This window comes from Gorilla gorilla, chromosome 15 (assembly GCF_029281585.2).
Source record: "Gorilla gorilla gorilla isolate KB3781 chromosome 15, NHGRI_mGorGor1-v2.1_pri, whole genome shotgun sequence".
NCBI classification, from domain to species: Eukaryota; Metazoa; Chordata; class Mammalia; order Primates; family Hominidae; genus Gorilla; species Gorilla gorilla.
This window is the reverse complement of record NC_073239.2, coordinates 63,899,481-63,920,210: the sequence shown is the minus strand read 5'-3', so window position 1 is coordinate 63,920,210 and position 20,730 is coordinate 63,899,481. Positions and strand designations below refer to the sequence as shown.

The 20,730-nt window shown below is 33.9% G+C and overlaps 1 protein-coding gene across 2 annotated transcripts in view; it reads left to right on the top strand.

Moving 5' to 3' along the window:
• The window catches only part of MDGA2 (MAM domain containing glycosylphosphatidylinositol anchor 2), an 834,858-nt gene that overhangs the window by 711,244 nt on the left and 102,884 nt on the right, over positions 1 to 20,730 (top strand). For both annotated transcript variants that reach the window (XM_004055127.5, XM_055362264.2), the window contains exon 9: positions 6,722 to 6,991. In XM_004055127.5, coding sequence (XP_004055175.2) covers positions 6,722 to 6,991 — 270 coding nt within the window. The remainder of the gene's footprint in view (positions 1 to 6,721; positions 6,992 to 20,730) is intronic.

Below are 20,730 nucleotides of genomic sequence, written 5' to 3'. Positions count from 1 at the left end.
ATCTGTTTCAGTTATTTCTTGCTATGTAACAAACTACTCCAATACTTCAGAGCTTAAAAGAACCACATTTTATTATATCTAATCATAGTAATTCTAACTAGTGGATAGCTGATCTGGTCTCTAATGTCCAAGATGGTTTCTTGTGTCTGGAACCTTGGACGGGACAAGTGGAAGTCTAAGCTAAACTCTGCCCTCTCCTTCTCCATATTGTCTCTGGTCCTCTTCACATGGTTTCTGCAGAGGAGAGGTTGAAGTTTTACATGGGGTTCAGCGCTTCCAGAGTGGGTGCTTCAAAAGATAGGAAGTGGAACTGCCAGACACTTGTGTCCTGGTCCCAGAAATTGGCACAGCATCACTTCTGCTCTGTGTTCTAATAGTGAAAATAATCACAGAGCCCATCCAGACTTAATGAAATGAACATAAACTCCAGGTCTTGATGGGAGGAATTTTGAAGAGAATGTGTACATCTTTACTCTTTTAACACCACTCAAGTATTCATTTATTCAATGAATAATGATATATCACCAATTATAATGACAGATACTGTAATAAACACATGGGATGCAACAATGATTGGGGAATTTTAGGTCCCTTTGTAATGGAGCTTACATAAACAAGATATGAACAAAGAGTGAACATATGCAGAAAATATATGCAATGATAAATAAAAATTAACCAAAGGAGAAGTTACTTTACTAACTTGTCATCAAAGATGGGCTTCCTAAAGAGGTAAAATCTGAATGATGAGAATGAGCCAGCTATTGAAAGACCAAAGGAAAGAACATCTCAGGCAGAAAGAACAAATTAGAGGTCTAACGTCTACAAAAGACTTGTCATGTAGAAACAAGAAGAAAACTTATGTGTTTGGGACATAGTCATCAAGACAAGAATAGTTGAGAATATGGCCAGAGCCAGAACTTGCAGGACCTTGAAGTCCTGAATAGCAAACAAGGGTGAGTCCATAAAGTTTTTTGAACAGGAAAGTAACATGAGCTGATTTTTCTGTTAAACACGCATTTGGCAAATCTCAGAAGAATGAGAGAACAAAAGAAGTACATTGACCTATTACAAGTATACTGCAGGGAATTTGTTGTAGTCCATGTGAGAAATAATGATAGTGGTAGTGGATATAGTGACAAATTTATAAGCTCCTAATATATTTTAAGGTACAATCATCATAAATAATTATCTTTTAAAATCATGGACAGTGTTTTTGAACAGTTATCACTCATTATTTCTACAGTTTAACCATCAATTCACATACCCCAAACCCAAATTATATATAATACACAGAAAAAATGCTTTCACTGTATTCCTTAATGGTACTGAACTTGTCAAAGAAAAAATATATGTTTTACATATCTTCAGTCTTAACTTGTTTTTTGATAGCATTTGGTACTTTTGACCACTCTTGTTCTCTAAAACGTGCAGCTCCTTTAATTTTTGTAACATAACACTCTAGATCCCCACATCTCACTGATTGTTTATGATTATTCTCCTTTAAAAGCTTTTATTTTTCTTTAACCCCATAAGTGATTATATTCAAGAGTAAAGTTCATATTTGGCATTTTACTTATTTTTGTCTATACTCACTCTGAGCTATCTTAATAACTGTAACCTTCAGTCAGCCCTTTCTTCTGAGTTTAAGATCCATTTTTTCCCTTGACAATCAGATACATGTTTCTAGGCATGTAATAGACAAAATATTATGTAAAACCTCTCCAATGTAAACAACTAAAATCTGGACAATATTGTAAAATTAATATTAAAAACATTTAAAATGTTTATTTGAAAAATACCTTGTCAAATTTAATGAAAGAAGTACAATGAATTTACATTTGCCTTGAGGGTATTTGCTGAATATGGACAAATTTGAGCTTCAATTCTGATGGCATCTTTGGGCAAGGGGTGCAGAACTTCAAACCCAGAATATTCACTAGGGGAGGGATCTGTTGGTAGAACTGTCTCCCAAGAAGTTGGAACTCAAAGGATTATATCTGTAGGGTAGGAGTAAAGCAGAAGTAAACCCAATCTACACATTCCCACTCCCAAGGGAGTGCAGGAAATGTGTGACTTTGAAATGAACAGTATGGGATGATGTGGTTATCCATTCTTGAAATTATAGTTACAAGTTGACCTTTATATGGATTTTTAACTCAAATTCAAGTCACTTGATAATTCAAATCAGCCTCAAGTCATGCACTTAAATGTGATCCTAGACAGTGATGTCTATAGTTGCCCGTGGACACAAATTTTCTCTGGAGAAAGAAACCATCATTTTAGTCATCAGAATATCCTATAAATATTTTTAAAGGGCAACAAATAGCATAGAATCAAGTTGATCAAAATTAATCAAGAACACACAGGAAGACAGTACTTTGAAAGAAAACCAACAGAAAAACTTCCTCAAAACTTCAACTGAAATTATCAGGCAGTGGCCCGGTGCAGTGGCTCACACCTGTAATCCCAGTGCTTTGGGAGGCCAAGGCAGGTGGATCACGAGGTCAGGAGATCGAGACCATCTTGGCTAACATGGTGAAACCCCGTCTCTACTAAAAATGCAAAAAATTAGCCAGGTGTGGTGGCAGGTGCCTGTAGTCCCAGCTACTCGGGAGGCTTAGGCAGGAGAATGGCGTGAACCTGAGAGGTGGAGGTTGCAGTGAGCTGAGATTGCACCACTGCACTCCAGCCTGGGTGACAGAGTGAGACTCCATCTCAAAAAAAAAAAAAAATTATCAGGCAGTATAAAACAATTACTTTGTTTAAAGAAATGGAAGGTAAGCTTAACTACTTTTTCAGGTAGTGGAAACATACAAAAAAGTGGTGTGGCAGGTATACAAAATAACTATACAGAAAAAGAATAAATGAAGTATACATTATTGGAATCAATACACAATATATATTTTGCAGATTACGTAGGATTGGAGAAAGATTTAAGAACTGAATTAGCTCAGACGAGTTTATTCATAATGCTGTACAGAAAAACCAACAAGTGCAAAATTTGAAAACGGGTTAAAAGACATCAAAAGCAGAATGAACAGGATCATCTAATGAGGCTATAAAGAAGGAAATAGAGGTGTTATTTAAACAGCTAATGATGAGAATTTTCCAAAATTACCTCAGATGAAAGACACCAAACTTAACAGATTTAAGAAGCCCAACAAATTTCAAACCCATAAGTAAAAAGAAACTCATCACTAGGAACCGTATATTGAAACTGCAGAACAGCAATGACAAAGGTATTTCGAAAGTGGCTGGAGGAAAAAAAAGACATTCACGTCAAAGTGTGAGACTTTGAGTTGACCTCTTTACACCAACAATGGCCATCTGAAGACAGTGGGATTATATAATGATGCGCTGAAAGAACAAAGCCTGCCAACCTACAAGGAAAATACCTTTTAATGTTTTATGTGTGTGTGTGTGTGTGTGTGTGTATATATATATACACGCATACACATATGTATATATAAAACATTAAATATATATACATATATGTGTATATAAAACTTATGTGTATATATAAAATATTAAAATATATATATGTATTTTAACTTATATGTACACATATGTACATGTGTATACATAATATGTATAATTATATGTATAATATGTACACAGAAATTCTACATATGTGTGCATATACACGTACATATAAAAATGAAAATTATATTTCATGTACATATATGTGTATATATACACATATCTATGTATGTGTGTGTATATATATATATAACATAAAAATGTATACACACACATACATACAGACATACGTATACTTTGAGACCTTTATTTACTTCCCCACATCACTAATCATGGATTATTGCCTGCTTATGAGTGGCTAAGTCTTGGATCTCCTTAGGAAAACATAGCACTATTTCGTGTGTATGGTGTCCTATAAAGAACTTCAGTCTTTGGGTATAGCATTAAGAGCTCTTGGTTTCCCAGCCCCACAAACTAAAATATATTTTTTAGAAAATCATGATCAAAAAGTTCACTAAAGATATGATAGATCTAAATGATAACTTCAGACACAAGGAAGGTCATCACAGATGGAAAGTCTACAATGAAAGAACGAATGAAGGGCAAATAAGCTAGCAAATATGTGGACATTTTAAAAAATACTATAGGTATACCATATTATACTATAATGTACAATATAATTTTTTTTTTGAGGCAGAGTCTAGCTCTGTTTCCCAGGCTGGAGTGCAGCGGTGCAATCTCGGCTCACCACAACCTCTGCCTCCTGGGTTCAAGCGATTCCCCTGCCTTAGACTCCCACGTAGCTGGGGCTACAGCCACACGCCACATGCCCGGCTAATTTTTGTATTTTTAGTAGAGATGGGGTTTCGCTATGTTGCCCAGGCTGGTCTCGAAGTCCTGACCTCGTGATCCGCCCTCCTCAGCCTCCCAAAGTGCTGAGATTACAGGTGTGAGCCACCATGCCCAACTATGTACAATAGACTTTTTATTAAAAAGAGAGGATTGAAATTCATGACACAGTAACACGTTAGAATGAGAATAAAAGGAACAAATTATCCTTAGATTATTGTGTTCTTCAGTAGTATAATAAGGGTATTGATTGATGTTTTTGGATAACTTAAGTATGCATGTTGCAAGCTTTGAGACAATCGGAGTAGTAGAAACAGAGTAAATAAATCTTCAAGTGGTAGTGGCAAAAAGATCAGAATGATAATGTAATCCATCCATCTAAAAGAAGGCAATAAAGAGTAGCAGAAAACAAATAGTACAAAATAATGTTACAGTAAATTTAATACAAAAATGTAATAAAATAAAAGTACAAAATAAGTAGTTACAGTAAATGTCAATGAATAAAGTGCTGAGTGCTCTGGGTTAAAAAAAGATTGACAGACTTAAAAAAAATCCTAAAAAATAAAGCATAAGCTCATGATGTTTAAAAGAGATGCTTGTAAAATTTAAAGATACTGAAAGTATAAGAATAAAAATACTTATAAAGATATTAAAAGTATAAGATTAAAAGGATGGAAAAATATCACATGCAAATACTAACAGAATAAATGCCAATGTAGCCATAATAATGTTAGACTATATATATATATATGTATGTATCCACACACACATACACACACACACACATATATATAGCATTGCTGGAGATAAAAGAGATTATAGTGATAAGTATTCAATATTCAACTCATGGACAACATAAAACAATTCTAAATTCATATATACTTAATAGCATAACCTCAAAACAGGTAAAGCAAAAAGGAGGCAGAACTACAAGGAGAATTTTTTAAATTAGATACCTAAAACTTTTAACTTTTTTTAGAGGAGTTTAACATACTGTTATGAATTAATTCAACTGGAATAAGTAGGCAAAAAATAAATGAATAAACAACCATAGAGATGATTTGGACAACTCCTCGATATTAGAGTTGGCCCAATAGATACATATCAATCACACTTCAAAAGTGCAGACTATTCCTTCTTAGCGGGCACACCCAGAACAGAAATCTATTATATATTGTGTCATACAGCAAGTGTTAACAAATTCAGAGGATTGAAAACATATGGACTATTTTATCTGACTACAATTCGGTTAAGCAAAAAATCAAAAGCAAAGAGAAAATAAAACATTACCCATATGTTTGGAAATGAAGAAACACTGCTTCTGGATGTGATTGACAGGTGCATGAAATTGACACATTCAACACACACCAATCTACCTCTCCTTTTCCTCACTGTCTTCATGACTGACACTATTATCCACTTCATTGCCTAAGGCATCATTTTTGGTCCCACTGACCTCACCTTAGTTCAGGCTTTCACCAGTGATTTAATTTTTTTGAAACTTGTCTCTTCCCTCTGTGGTTTATGCTTTTCCTGTCTACCACAGTGTTTTTCCAAAAAAAAATTTATTTGATCATATAAATCCTTTGTTTAAAAATTTTAGACTTCCTCAATACCAAGAAAATGCATTCCTTGAATAGAGTCTCTTTCTTTTCATCTTTATTTCCCCCCAAGCGCTTATGGTCTTCTTTTGTGCATCAGCTATGCTAATCCATCTGCATTTCTCTGAACATCCCTTCCTCTTCAGATTTTGTACCTTTGTATGTACCCATTCCTCTACCTGGAATGCCTTCTCTTACTGCTTACTCACCTGACCATTTCCTATACATTCTGGAAGACACAGCTGAGCATTATTTTTGTAGCATACTTGCCTGGTCAACTCTCATAGTGTCATTCACTTCTTATTTACTTAGCACTGTAGAATTATTTTTCATATAGTTTTGTAAATTAGCTTTTTAAATAGCTGCCTTCAGTATCAGACCATGAAGTAAATGAAGAAAGGAATCTTTTCATTGTATATTAGAAAAAGAATTCTTACCACTTTTAGACAAAGGACCCCAAACAAACAAAAAAGGAATATATTGATAATATTAGAATTAATAGGAAAGTTTAAAAGTATTTGCTGAAAGAGGTACGAAGGATCAGTCAGCTCTAGTAGTTTCACCTGCAAATGCATTTGTAAAGCAAGGAGGCTCATTTACTTCCTACCCTCAGGAAATCACATTTCCCAACCCAAGCTAAAATTTCTGGGCTTAAATATGTTCTTCATTCACCTCCTACACTCCTCCTCTATTGCTGCATGTGTTACTGAAAATGGCTTCTTCTAATAAGAGTAGCTTTTGGCTTATTGCAAGTCACATCTTTCATCTGTTTTTACATATCTTTTCTACAGATCCCCCTGCAGTGGAACCAGCATTCTTGGAAATCCGGCAAGGACAGGATCGAAGTGTCACTATGAGTTGCAGAGTACTGAGAGCCTATCCAATACGGGTGCTGACCTATGAGTGGCGCTTGGGCAATAAATTACTACGGACGGGTCAATTTGACTCTCAGGAATACACAGAATACCCTGTGAAGAGTCTTTCCAATGAAAACTATGGGGTTTATAACTGTAGCATCATAAATGAAGCTGGAGCTGGGAGATGCAGCTTCCTTGTTACAGGTAGGATTCCAGATATTTTCTTTTTATACATTTTGTTTTATTAGACCAAGAGATTTTAGACCTATGTCAATATAAGAATGAAAACATTTTGTAAATCAATGGAGCATAGAACAGCTTGACTCCTCAAGTTAGAGTTTCTACAAATTTATTTTTAAGTCAAGTTTATTTTAATAGTTAAAAGAATGCACAGGCCTTCAAAATTACATAGAAGTTTATCTGAATTCTAGTAGAGTTAGTGAGGAGGAAGTTGGTTATTATATTAGTCAATTCTCACACTGCTATAAAGAACTACCTGAGACTGGGTAATTTATGAAGGAAAGAGGTTTAACTGACCCAGTTCTGCAAGCTAAACAGGAAGCATGACTGGGAAGCCTCAGGAAACTTACAGTCATGGCAAAAGGCAAAGGGGAAGCAAGGACCTACTTCACATGGTGACAGCAAAGAGAGAGAGAGTGAAGGGGGAAGTGTCACACACTTTTAAACTATCAGATCTCATGGGAACTCACTCACCATCACGAGAACAGCAAGGGGGAAATCCACCCCCATGATCCAATTACCTCCCACTAGGGCCCTCCCCTGACAAGTGGGGATTACAATTCCACATGAGATTTAGGTGAGGACACAGAGCCAAACCATATCAGTTATTTTGAGTGTTTCAGTAATAATAAGACATACTGTAGTGGTGGCTGGCTTTAATTAGATCAAGTTGCAAACTTTTTTTTTTCTATTCAAATCTCATGTGAATAGATAATTGCTCTGGTTTTCTTATTACCAGAATTTTTTTCTTTTGTTTATTTGCTTATTTATATATGTATTTATTTACTACCTGGCAATATATGGTGACTTTCAATTTTGTCTTTGACTGGCCATATGTTTACAAATATTCCAAGAAAAAGCAGTAGAGTCGTATCTGACAGATAGTAAATTAGGGAGAAGTATTGACTTTTTATGTCATTGTCTTTTAAACATTCCCTCTGTATTATGTCTTATGTAATTATTTACATTATTTTTATAATCTATATACTGCACGTTATTTATGAGTGACAAATTAGGAATGCATTAAAAGAAAATACTCCTCATTTGCTTTGTCATAGGTAAAGTTAGTTGTAATAGTTGAAATGTTCATGGTAGTAAAAAAAGAAACTGGACATTATGTGTTATCTAAAAAGAAGTCATAAAAATGATTAAAATGTTCCAGACTTAAAACTTATTAATAGCATAAATTCTAAGTGGTCATTTCTAACTCATGAGGGAACTCTCTAATTATGAACTGCCTTTCGCCATTTTTGCTTTCTGAAATGTAATATTAGCTAGTCTAATCTAGGAAAGCATATCAGATGTCTGGATGAAACTTTGAAACACCAATTAGTTCATTTACTAAAACATATGAGAATTAGTATTCCTTATGAATTTCTCGTAACTCGAAACTTTGAATCTAATGTAAGAGAGCCAGGGAATAGAAGTATACAAAGATCAATATATTTTTAATGCACAAAGCAAATCTTTCAAGATAATGCTTTTTACTTCTGAGACTCAAATTAACCAAAAACATTTTAAATTTTATTTTTTCAATTATTTTACTCTTCCACTTACCATGAATTTTGTATAGTCATCCCAAAGTAGACTTGATCTAACTATACACCGAAATGTACGGAATTGAACTAAAAGGCAATGACATCTATACCTGTATTAGCTCACAGGAAATCTTAAAAGATTATTCCTCTTTTCTTTCTTCTTTTAAAATTCTATGTTTATGATGTATGTTAGAGTAAGGGGCTAAGAGAATAGAGTTGTGTTCACTTAAATGTCAGAAGGGGTGTGAAAATAGTTTCCTGCTAGGAAAAAGAACAAAGTAAGCAAAGGTATTTTGGAAACTGTGATGAGCCCAGCTTGTAGTATATTATCCATGTTAAAGATAATTAACTATAATACTAAAAAATACTTTGCATTTGCATATATTTTATTTACTCATATTTTCATGGTGAAGTCATAGCAGTTTCATGAGGTTTAAGTGAGCTTCATGAGCTTTAGTAGAAACCCAGATGCCATTTTTCATCTTCTATGATGGGCTATTTTTTACAAGTTCTAAAGGTTAAGGTAGCATATTGATTTATTAGAATAAGCCCATTTGTAAATTTGAAATTCCAAGTATCATCTATATTACTTACATATTAATATGTAGACATAAATACTTCTATTTTAATAGTTCTGTAATATTATAGCACAGGATTTAACTGGAGCATGCATTTCAGTTTATCAAAGATTCAAAATGTCTCAATATTTAACTCTGGAAAAACATATACTTCAATACTTCAAAATATCTGGGCTTATTTTTTCATGGCATGACTGAATATCATTCTATGTTATACCCCATTATGTCTCATCACATTTCTTGATCTAGAAAAGAAAACCAGTAAATCTAGAGTGATTAAATAGATGGAGGATGAACAAAAGAGTTAATGATTCAATGAAAGAAAATTTCTGAAAATAATTTTTAAATGAGAAAAAAGTGAATACAGAGAGGGTAAAAGGATGGCTTAAGTTGAAAATAAATCATATATATTTTAGGAAGCTAGCTAGTGCCCTCTGAAAAAGATAAGTCTATGTTCTAATCCCTGGAACCTGTGGATATTAACTTATATGGCAACATATGTAATTAAGTTAAGGATTTTGAGAGAAGGAGCTTATCTTGAATTATCTGGTTGGGCCTCAAATGCAATAGCATGTATTCTTATAAGAGAGAGGCAGGGGGAGTTTTGAGAGAGAAGAGGAGGCAATGTGAGTGTGCAGTAATGCAGCCACAATCTGAAGAACCCCTGGAGCCACAAGAAGCTGGAAGAGCCAAGGAATATATTCTCCCCTAGAGTCTCTACAGAAGTAGGAAGTAGGGTCCTGCCAAGACCTTGGTTTCAGACTCCTGGCCTTCAGACTTGTGAGAAGATAGTTTTTGTTTGTTTGTTTGTTTAAGCCACCCAGTTTGTGGCTGTCTGTCGTGGCAGTCTTAGATAACAAATACACTTTACAACTCACTATTTCAAAGAACCCTGCTGTTAAAAATTATACAAGATGAATAGAACAGTTTTGTCAACTGTCCTCAGTTTTATCACACTAAGCAGGCTAGACCCTGGAGACATGGGTGCACGTGTCTTACAACTCAGCAAAGTTGTGAGAAGGGGTTGCTTTTGCCACCTAAAGGGCTAACTGAAATAAGCTTACAACTGCAAGAAGCAGTCAATGAGGAAAATCAACCTGCGAGGTTTCAGGTCACCTACATCAGTAGACTGTGTAGGTTTAAGCTACACATTGGCTTAAACCAACCCCAAGAGATGCTTCAACATTGAAATGTTATGCCCATTACACAATATAGCAGAGAAAAGATGTTTCCAGCAGCTTGATTATATAGGAAACCAGATGACAGAATCTACTGGTAGATTCGGTTGACAGCACCAGAGATTAATGAAGATGCACTTTTATTCTTTTTTTGAACGAGAAGATACAGGCAATCTGCAGCAAAATGCAGCATTTATTTATAAAGTTTTAAATTATCTATGTCTTTCAAATTGTTCTAATTGATATTCCTAAATATTTAGCAATCAAGATGTTAGTTCTCAGCTATTCTAATTATGTTCCCACTAACTACAGTTTCTTCATATTTCTTTACTTTAACAGACTTGTTTCTGACATTATGTTTTTATTGAAATCTTTATGGGCATCAGGAGACTAATATTTCTTGACAAGTCAGGAAAGACAATAAATAATGTGAAAAAAAGCATAATTTTTATATTTAGCTTTTTTGTTTTGTCTAGTTGCTTAAATGCAATAGTCTAAGCATATGCATTTATTACATGGTTTTAGATCAAAGAAAATAAGAGCAAAATAAAATGGTAATCAATGTTCCTTATATAATCCAGGAGATAAAAGTAGAATACCCTTCTAACTTCCAGAAAGTGCATGTACACAGTTATATATACTTAGAGTTGTAAAACATTTAGGAATTTTATCAATGGAGACATTTTAAGATTCTTTTAAATGAAAGATACTAAAGGGGTGGTGTTTTTTTTTTCAAAAGGTAACAGTGTATATATATAATCGATTTTTTATTGCATAACCATAAATTATAATTGAGTATAAAACCACCAATATGTACTCTCAACTGATTTTTTTTTACAATCAGGAATGTATTTAACAAGTATTTACTGTCTACTTACTAAGTGTGAGGTACAAGATTAAACATCAGAAAGAGAACAATAAAAACTTTCTCTGAAAAACTTTGCCAGTTTTACATTTGCATAGTATCTTGAAGTAATTTAGGTTTTATATCTATTGCACTTCTTAAGCCTTATATTCTCTTCTGGGATACTGCAGTTTCCTTTTATCTGATCTCTGAAATTTTCATATTGTTGGGCTTTATTTTCCTAGAAAACCTAGCTTATCTTAAGTGAGAAAGGTTGATTCTGTTCATTGCCTATAGGATGATATGCAAATTCTTCATTGTCATAATTCTTCAAAGCATTCATTAATATCTAAAATAAAATATATAGCATAACCTCTATTTCGGTTCTACCAGTTATTCCAAATTCAATTCAAATTTGACTATGCTGCCTTCCCCCAAATCATCACACATTTGTGGGACTCTGCCTTTCTTTACATGTTACTTTATTCTGAAATACTAGCCTTTTGTGTATCTCTATGCTACAGTTATGGTGACTTTTGTGTATGGCTTTACCAGGGTTATGTTGATCATTGTTCTTCGGCCAAATAGAAAGGTGCAGGCTGTGATAATATTTTATGATTCACAAATTAATGATTACTGCTGTAAATGCTTTTCTCTGAACGTGTAAATAAACTCCAAATAACCAGGATTTAAATATGGCTTAACCATTATTTAAACAGTCTAGAAAATTATTTCACTCAGGTTAAGTGATGTATCATTTCAGAAAGTAACACGATGGTTCTGTTCCACAAAGTCCTTGGGAATTCAGGCTTCTTCCGTCTTAATCCTCAACCACCATCAATAAATGGTACATCTTATAACCCTGACTACTTAAACTCCAGCTATTAATTCCACATTTCCTCCAAAAGTAAAGCATGCTTCTTTTTGAGGAGACTTCCCAATAATTTTAGACACTGTTTTTTCTGCTTGGATTTCATTGAAAATAACTTTATTGTATTGCTTCACCATCAATTAATGTTGTGGGTATAGATTTTATTTTAAGAAGATTAAATTGCATTTATTATATATTTAAGTTTCCTTTATTGAAAATACTGCAATGAAATTAAAATGAGATTGCCAAGGAAAATCCTTGAACTATGGTTTTATCTCTGTAAACCGTGCACCGTTACTATTGTATCCCTTTTTCAGAGCCACGGACATTTAGTCTCAGAATAATTTCAAAGGATAGATGATATGAGGTTTAATTATTGACTCAAGATATTTTAATGCTAAACACAATAAAATTGATGGTGCTGTGTTGGTTATTATTTCTGCATAAAGAATTACATTATACAAAGTCAAAAGCTTTAAATAACATATTTATTGTCTCACAGTTTCTATGTGTCAGGATTCCAAGCGTGGCTTAGCTAGATCCTCTGTTCTGGGTCTCACAAGGCTGCAATCAGACTGTTGGTTGGGCTGTGTTCTTATCTAGACGCTCAACTGGGGAAAAATGCCTTCCAAGCTTATTCAAGTTATGTGAATTAATTTCCTTGTGTTGTATGATAGAGGCCCTGGCATTTGCTGGTTATTTGCTGGAGCTACCCTGAGACCCCAGAATATGCCTGCAGGTCCTAGAAGCTACCTGCAGTAGTTTGTCCCATGGGCTTCTCAAAAGTGACTGCTTATTTCAAACCCACAAGAAGAATCTCTAGCTCCAGTCTGCTAAAATGGAATCTTATATACATAATACAATCACAGAATTGACATTCTGTCACATTTTTTAGGTTCTGTTAATCAGAAAGAAGTCACGGTTTTTCCCTGACACTGAAGGAATTACACAAATATATGAAAAACAGGAGACAGGAATCACTGAGAGTCATCTTAGGGTCTTTCTGCCACAGCATTTCCTGCCACTAGGAGTCGTTTTTGAACATAGCCTACATAAGAATGAAACTGCTGTATCTATTGAAATATTAACTAAATAAATCCTTCATAGTTTAATCCCTTTCCTTAATCCTGCCAAATAGGGTTTTACAAAGCAAAATTTTGCCTGTAACTGCTACTCTCACCTCTAGTTTGGAAATATTTGAGCTAGGATTTCACATCCTGTATTTTCCTTTTGGCATATTACAATTTTCATATTGACATATTGGAACTACCAGTTTCTCCATGTTCAGTATATAAAGAAATTCAAAATGACTGAGGACTTTAATATCACCTAAAACAAGATGTTAGAGGAATATAGCATTTCTTATTCCTGAAGAATAAATGGGAAGAAACAACTGCTAAAGCAGATTTGGCTCCACATCAAAATAAAGTATTTTATCTTTTTTTTTTAATTTGGACTGAATTAACAGATAGAAAATATATTTTAGTCTCTGGCAATGTTTTTATTTATTTATTTATTTATTTATTTATTGCTATTCAGCTAGATACTTCTTTCTTAATAATGTCTAAAAACAAGCAACATAATATTGTTAAAAATCATTAATAACTATCAGAAGTAAGAGCAGTCTAAACATACTTTGAAAATGAAAAATAATTGCCAGTAAAATTGTGATAACTCTAAAAGGCAAGAAATTTCAATGTCAAATCAAAGTTTCTCAAGGCCAGAATTTTGCTAAATTTATTAGATTTTTATTTATGGTGATAACAGATGGACTAGTGGATCCCAATATTTTAGCCAGCTTATGAGTTGCAGTTGTATTGAAAAATAACTTTAAGCAGAAAATGATATCAATTCTATGTACAGCCTTCTGTAATATACGAAGTGATTCCATACATATCCTTATCATCTCCAGCAACCCTACTACATGTGCAGAAGAGATGGTATCACCCTCCTTTGACAGATAAACTAACAGAGGTCCAGTAAGCCAATAATAACATAGTTCAAACTCTTTTTGACACATATCACTGACTCTTTTAGTAGTGATGATAAAGGAATATTTGAATAATCAATCTAGATAAAATATAGGGGAATCCATGCAAAATCTGAAAAATTAGGAATAAAAATGTAAGTATCACTTAATGAAGTTAATGCTATCACTTATTACTAAAATATATACCTTAATATTTGATTTAAATTCATATAATTTTTTAAACAGTTATTTTTCCCCAGTAAACATATAATGAGGAATTTATATTTCATATCATACTTAAATAAAAACTTCAATTAAAATTTTCATTATTTTTACAGCAGTTTGATGGCTCCTTAAATTATTTGCATTACTCATTTTCTTCATTATAAAATCATTGAATTTCTCCAATAAAAGATTCAGAGCAATGTTGCTATCAAAAATCTACTATTTAAAGTGCCACTAGCATTCAACCCTGCCATCCCACTACTGAGTATCTACCCAAAGGAAAAGAAATAATTATATAAAAAAAGACACCTCAACTCCTATGTTTATTGCAGCACTATTTACAATAGCAAAGTCATGGAATCCAACTAAGTATCAATTAATAGGTGACTTAATTAAAAAAATGTGGTATATAAATGAGGAATACTATATAGCCATAAAAATTAATGAAATCATGTCCTTTGTAGCAACATGGATGGAGCTGGAAGCCATTATTCTAAGTGAAATCACTCAGAAACAGAAGATCAAAACTCAATGTTCTCATCTATAAATGGGACTTAAACAATGGATACACATGGACATAAAGATGGAAATAATAGACGCTGGGGATTCCAAAATTGGAGAAGAGAAAGGGAGGTGAGGGTTAAACAATTACACATTGGTAAACATTTCAATGCTCACTATTTGGATGATGGGTACACTAGAAGCCCAAACCTCAGCATTATGCAATATACCCATGTAAAAAACTACACATACGCCCCAAAAATCTTAAAAAATAATAAAAAAGAAATCACAGTATCAAATTACAGCATGGAGCAAATTACGTGAACTCCTCTAGTCCACATGGAACTCTTCTGGATGATGTACTGTGGGTATGACTGTGTTTTATTCTTGGTCAGTATGTAAAGAAAGTTCTCCCATGAATGGAAGATTTTAATATCTTCTAACAGATTAGCTCTGTGCAAGCCATTTAATTCTTTGTGGCCTTGCTTCCTCTATCTGTAGAATGGGAGATGATAAATCTGCTTCCCATGGCTCACATAATTTTAGGATTATCAAATAAGCTAATCAATTTGAAAGTGTTTTAAAAACAAAGCAGTATGATCATAGAAAAGTAAGATGAGAAGATTTCCAGATTTAGCCATAGGTAAGCTACTTTCTGCCTGAGTAACACAACATTGAAAATGCCCCTCCAAAAAGGCAGAGATGGAGAGGATGACTGATTTCAGAGATAAAGTAAGTAATCAATGCACAACTGAGCTTTGGTTGGAAGAGAAGTGTGGTAAGAATATTAGGCTGGAGCCAATGAGGCCGGTGACAATATTTTGTGGCTAGTCTGAGAGATAACTTTGCATTTTAGGTGAGCTTTTTCCCCTCTGTATATCATTCTGGGTGGCTTATTGCCTGACATTACCAAGGAGCAGAAAAGCAGCAATTCTAACCTGAAATAGGAGAAACGTTGAGAGAGAATCAGAGCTGGAATGGACAGTGTATAGAAATGAGGGCAACAGGGTGGTTGGCTCTCAGAGTTTCTACTGTTCTTCCTCTCCTCACATCTCCATCCACACTCACTCAAGCTAGACCACACCCAAGAGGCAGGCCAACTTAGGGTAAGAGCAGTGCCTGGACCTAGAGTATTTCAAACTGAGAACTGGAGGGAGAAAACTGAAGAGTAGAGGGAAGAGAAGATAGAGAATGGTAAAAATGATACTGCAACCAGATCTCTCCATCCTGAAGCACTCCTTCTCTTTACCTAAGGAACACAAGCAAGAGCCTAGGTCATCCTTACTCTCATAGACAGTACTGGTCAAGACATTTAGGGATCTCACAGGAATAAAATATGCAAAATCATGAGCAAAACAATTATGAAAGCAAGAAGACAAATGGAATAATCTATTCCACATTAGGTAGGGGTATTAATAATCAGAAAATAAGATTTTTAAATACATAAAATTTCATCCTCAAAGAAAGCAGGGAGGATATAAGAAACATGATGAAGAAAAAAGAGCATTGCAGAAAAGAAATTTATGACAATGGGTATAAAAATGTAACAGTTGATATAAATAACTATATTACTAGACTAAATTGCAGAATAGGCACAAGGCAGGCATAAGTAGTTTGAAAGATGTCATAGAGGAACTCTCCCAGTAGAGGATACAAAAATAAGTAAAGTCTTAAGAGGTGTGAAGGACAAAATAATAAGTATCTTCTTAGCAGGAAACCCATAAAGAAGTAAAAGACCAAATGCAGAAATAAAATTAAATGAAAAAAATAATAACTGAGATTTTTTTTTAAAATTAGAAAGTAAAAAGGACGACTGTATTAGTCTGTTTTCACACTCCTAATAAAGACACACTCAAGACTAAGAAATTTACAAAAGAAAAGGGTTTCATTGGACTTACAGTTCCTTAGCTGGGGAAGCCTCACAATCATGGTGGAAGGCAAGGAGGAGCAAGTCATGTCTTACATGGATGGCAGCAGGCAAAGAGAGAGAGGGAGCTTGTGCAGAGGAACTCCTCTTTTTTAAAACCATCCGATCTCATGAGACTTACTCACTATCACGAAAAGAGCATAGGAAAGACTTGCCCCCATGATTCAGTTATCTCCCACCAGATCCCTCCCACAACACATGGGAATTCAAGATGAGACTTGGGTGGGGACACAGCCAAACCATATTGGCTAGACTTCTGAGTGATGTGGCTCATGGAGTGACAGCAACAATATGTTGGGGGGGAAATTTACATGCTCTGATAAATTTAAATGAATTTTAAAATATCAAGTGCAAAAATGTTTGAAAAGTTATTTATAGAGATAAAGCAGATAATTTATACAGAATTTAGAATTATATAGACATTAAACTTTGTGCAACTTGACATGCAGACAGATACTGGAGTTTGTCTTCAAAATATTAAAGAAAAAGTAATTGAAAAAGAATTTTGCGTGCAAATAAATGTACAAGTAATTGTGAGGACACAATAAAAATATTCCTATTCTAAAAGTTTATCTTACAAAGATAATTTTAAAAAGAATTCTTGTTTGTTGGAATTAAGCAAGAAAGAGATGAATCTGGGGGAAAAGAATGGAATATGAGAAAGAAGAAAGAATGAGTAAAAACCTAATCAAGTCTGTTTTTTGTAAACAAGTAATGTTTAAAATATTTTATTCATAATCATTCAGTATTAAGACTTGAGTCAATGCCAATATGACATAAGGGGCAGGTCTTATGAGGATATAAGGGGAAGGACCTGGCATCCTTCCTATGAACTGTCAGTCATGGTAGGGAGTTGTTGACACTGAAAAATCAGTGTTTCACTGTACTGTCAGTTTTCCCTGGGCCTGTGGTGTAAGTAAGGTGGCTGGAGGAACTTAGGGGTAAAAGAGAAAGTTCTAGTTTTGGAATCCTCTTCTCTGGTCTTGGTATGACTAGCTCTTTCTTGTTCTACAAGTCTTAATATATGTCATCTCTCAGAGACTGTATTCAGAATATTGTCAAACCCAGAAATTATGTAACTGTTTGTTGACTACATCCACATCATAATGTATGTTCCATAGGAGCAAACATCAGTCCATTTATTGAATGAATATTTCAGGCCATTAATATTTCTCTTAACAAGCACTTATTCCTGCTTGTTAGCCTTTCATTTACTGCTGTATTGGCAACACAACTCCAGTGCAATATCAGTTCACAAGCAAATGCATTCATTCATTTCAAAGTACAGAAACCTTTGAAAAGGTCGTTTTTTTTTTTGCAGGCACATTAATAGATTGTTCTGTGAGTAAACAAGGGAGAATACACCAAGTTTCAATAATTATCATATAAATTGGCATTATAGCTGTAAAATCAAGCAATAAAGTTATATCATATTGAACTCACTGCCTACAATTTCCCCTCCAATATCTGTAGGAATTCCTCATATATAGAGCACTACTAATGAGTACTTATTCAATGAGTGAAGCTATAGGAAGAGAAAGGAAATTTAGAAGTTTAGATCTCATACCTGAATTTTTATTCAGATTAAATTAAAACATCATTTATAGTTTTAAAGATTTTTGTCCACTTTTTGACTCAGTTTATCTGTGTGTCATAGCATATTATTTGTTTTTCTCTTTGTGCTAATTTTCTTTGATTTTTAATTTAAGCAACACTATCTACTTAACCATATTTGTTAACCATGTCTTTAAAATACATGCATTATACAACTCATGTCTTCCTTAAAATCTTTTGAATATTGTGTTGTAGCTTTGCTAAAATCTTGGAAGTTATCTGGAAAATACTAATGGAGCCAGCCTTTCTACTACAAACAACCATAAAATTGGACAAACTACATGAGGTTACAATTTTAAGGAATAAAATCAGACAGTGCAAGACTGCATTTCCTGTGAGAGGGAAACCCATGAAGTGAGCCCCATGATTATTCTAGCTCTCCATTTGGGGGAATTTGCTGTATATGCGCATAGCAAGGTAGATTCCAAGCCGAGCATGGATTTCTGGCTAAGCTTAAGAAACATATATTAAAACTCAAAGCAGCAAAAGCATCTATCTGCAGGACAAAATACTGTATAGTAAAAAACTCGGTAGAAGAAGGGTCATAGGAGTTAGTGTGGATCCTTACCTAAGGATCAGACTCTACAAGGATGAGGTGATTTACCATTTTCTTCTCTATGGGATTTTTGTGAGTAGAAAATTGATAATAAAGTTCTAGCAATGCTTAAAGGAAGCCAGAATTTCAGCTCATCAGGTAGATTATACCTCCTTAAATTCTAAACATCCTGATGAGACTCCAAAAGGATTAAGTCAGAGGAATAAAAACCATGTCAGAGTAAAGACTTTTTCTAGGTACTCCTTAACAAAGACTAACACCAAGCTCTGCTAAAATTTAGAGGGAGGCAGAATTTTAACAGTGAGTCCCACCAAGTTAGAAGAGCTTAGGAACATCCTTGGATTTCCACAGATTTCATCACTTTTTACATTAAATGTAAATGGCAAACAAAGGTTCAAAAGGGACAGCAGGTAATTGAACTGTCTACTAAACTAAAACTTGGCAGTCTTTACAGGGTGAAAGAGAGCACAGTCCAGTTATTTATCATATATTATTCATAATGTTCATTAAACAATAAAAAATTACCTGACATGAAAAGAAAATAGGAAAATGTTACTTTTGGTCCAGAATAATAGTAGTTTATTAAAAACTAACCTTAAGGTAGGCCAGATGTTGGATTTAGCAAAAAGCTTCAGGTAGCTATTATGAATATTTTCAAAGTATTATGGGAAAATATGTTCAAATAATTAAAGAAAAATGCAGATTTTGTGAGCAAATGAGTAAGAAATTTTAGCACACAAAAAACCCTAAAAAAGAACTAGATGCAAATTGAACAACTAAAACTACACAATAATTGAAAGAAAAATTCTATGGGTGGGCTTAATAGTATATTGGAAAAGGCAAGAGGACTGGTAAAATTGAAAACAAATTGAAAGAGCTGATACAACCTGATAGATCAAAAAAATAGAGGGATTGAAGAATAAAGAGAAGGGACCTAAGAACATGGGGCACAATATAAAATAGTTGAAAACAAGTGCACTTGAAGTTCTGAAATAGAGTGAGAATGGGGCAGAAAAAATGGCCGAAATTTTCTACAAATTTACGAAGCAAACCCACAGATCCAAGCATATCATGGTGCACAAAGCAAGAAAAATACAAGAAAACCACACGTAAGAATACCATAGTCCAATTGTGGAAAACTAATGATAAAGAGAAAATTTTCAAAGCAGCCAGAAAAAAAAATGATATTCTGATGATATGTATGACAATTACTTTCTCATTAGAAACAATACAGCCTAGAAGAAAATGGGACATCTTTAAATCTTTAAATATCTTTTGAAAATACTGTCAATTTATATTTTATGTCTAGTGAAAATATACTTTAAAAATTAGAGTCAAATAAATATATATATTCTGAAAAAGAAAAGCCAGAGAATTGGTAGTCTGTGAAACTGCAGTACAAAAATATGCTAAACGGTGATCTTTATACTTAAGGGAAAGGCTATCAGTGAAAACCAGGATCTATAAAAATAAATGAAGAGGATTAGGTATAGTAAATAAGTGGGTAAAGATAAAAGACTATGTTTCTTTTATCTTTCAATTTCCCTAATAAACATCTATATAAATGGGGTCAACAAATAGCAGCCTGAGGTCAGCAAACTGTTTTTTGTAAATGAAGTTTAATTGGAACACACCTTTCCTGATTTGTTTATGTATTGTCTAAAGCTGCTTTCACGCTACAGCCACAGAGGTGAGTAGTTGCAACAATGACCATATGGCTCAAGCCAAGAATATTTACTGTCTCACCCTTTACAAATAACTCTGCCAATCAATCTCCAGTTTGAAGAAAAAATAATAACATTGTAATTTAGGGTTCACAGCATATTTAGAGCTAAAACATGCCAATAGCACAAGCGATGGAATTAATTTGAATTATACTGTTGTAAATTTATTACATTTGTG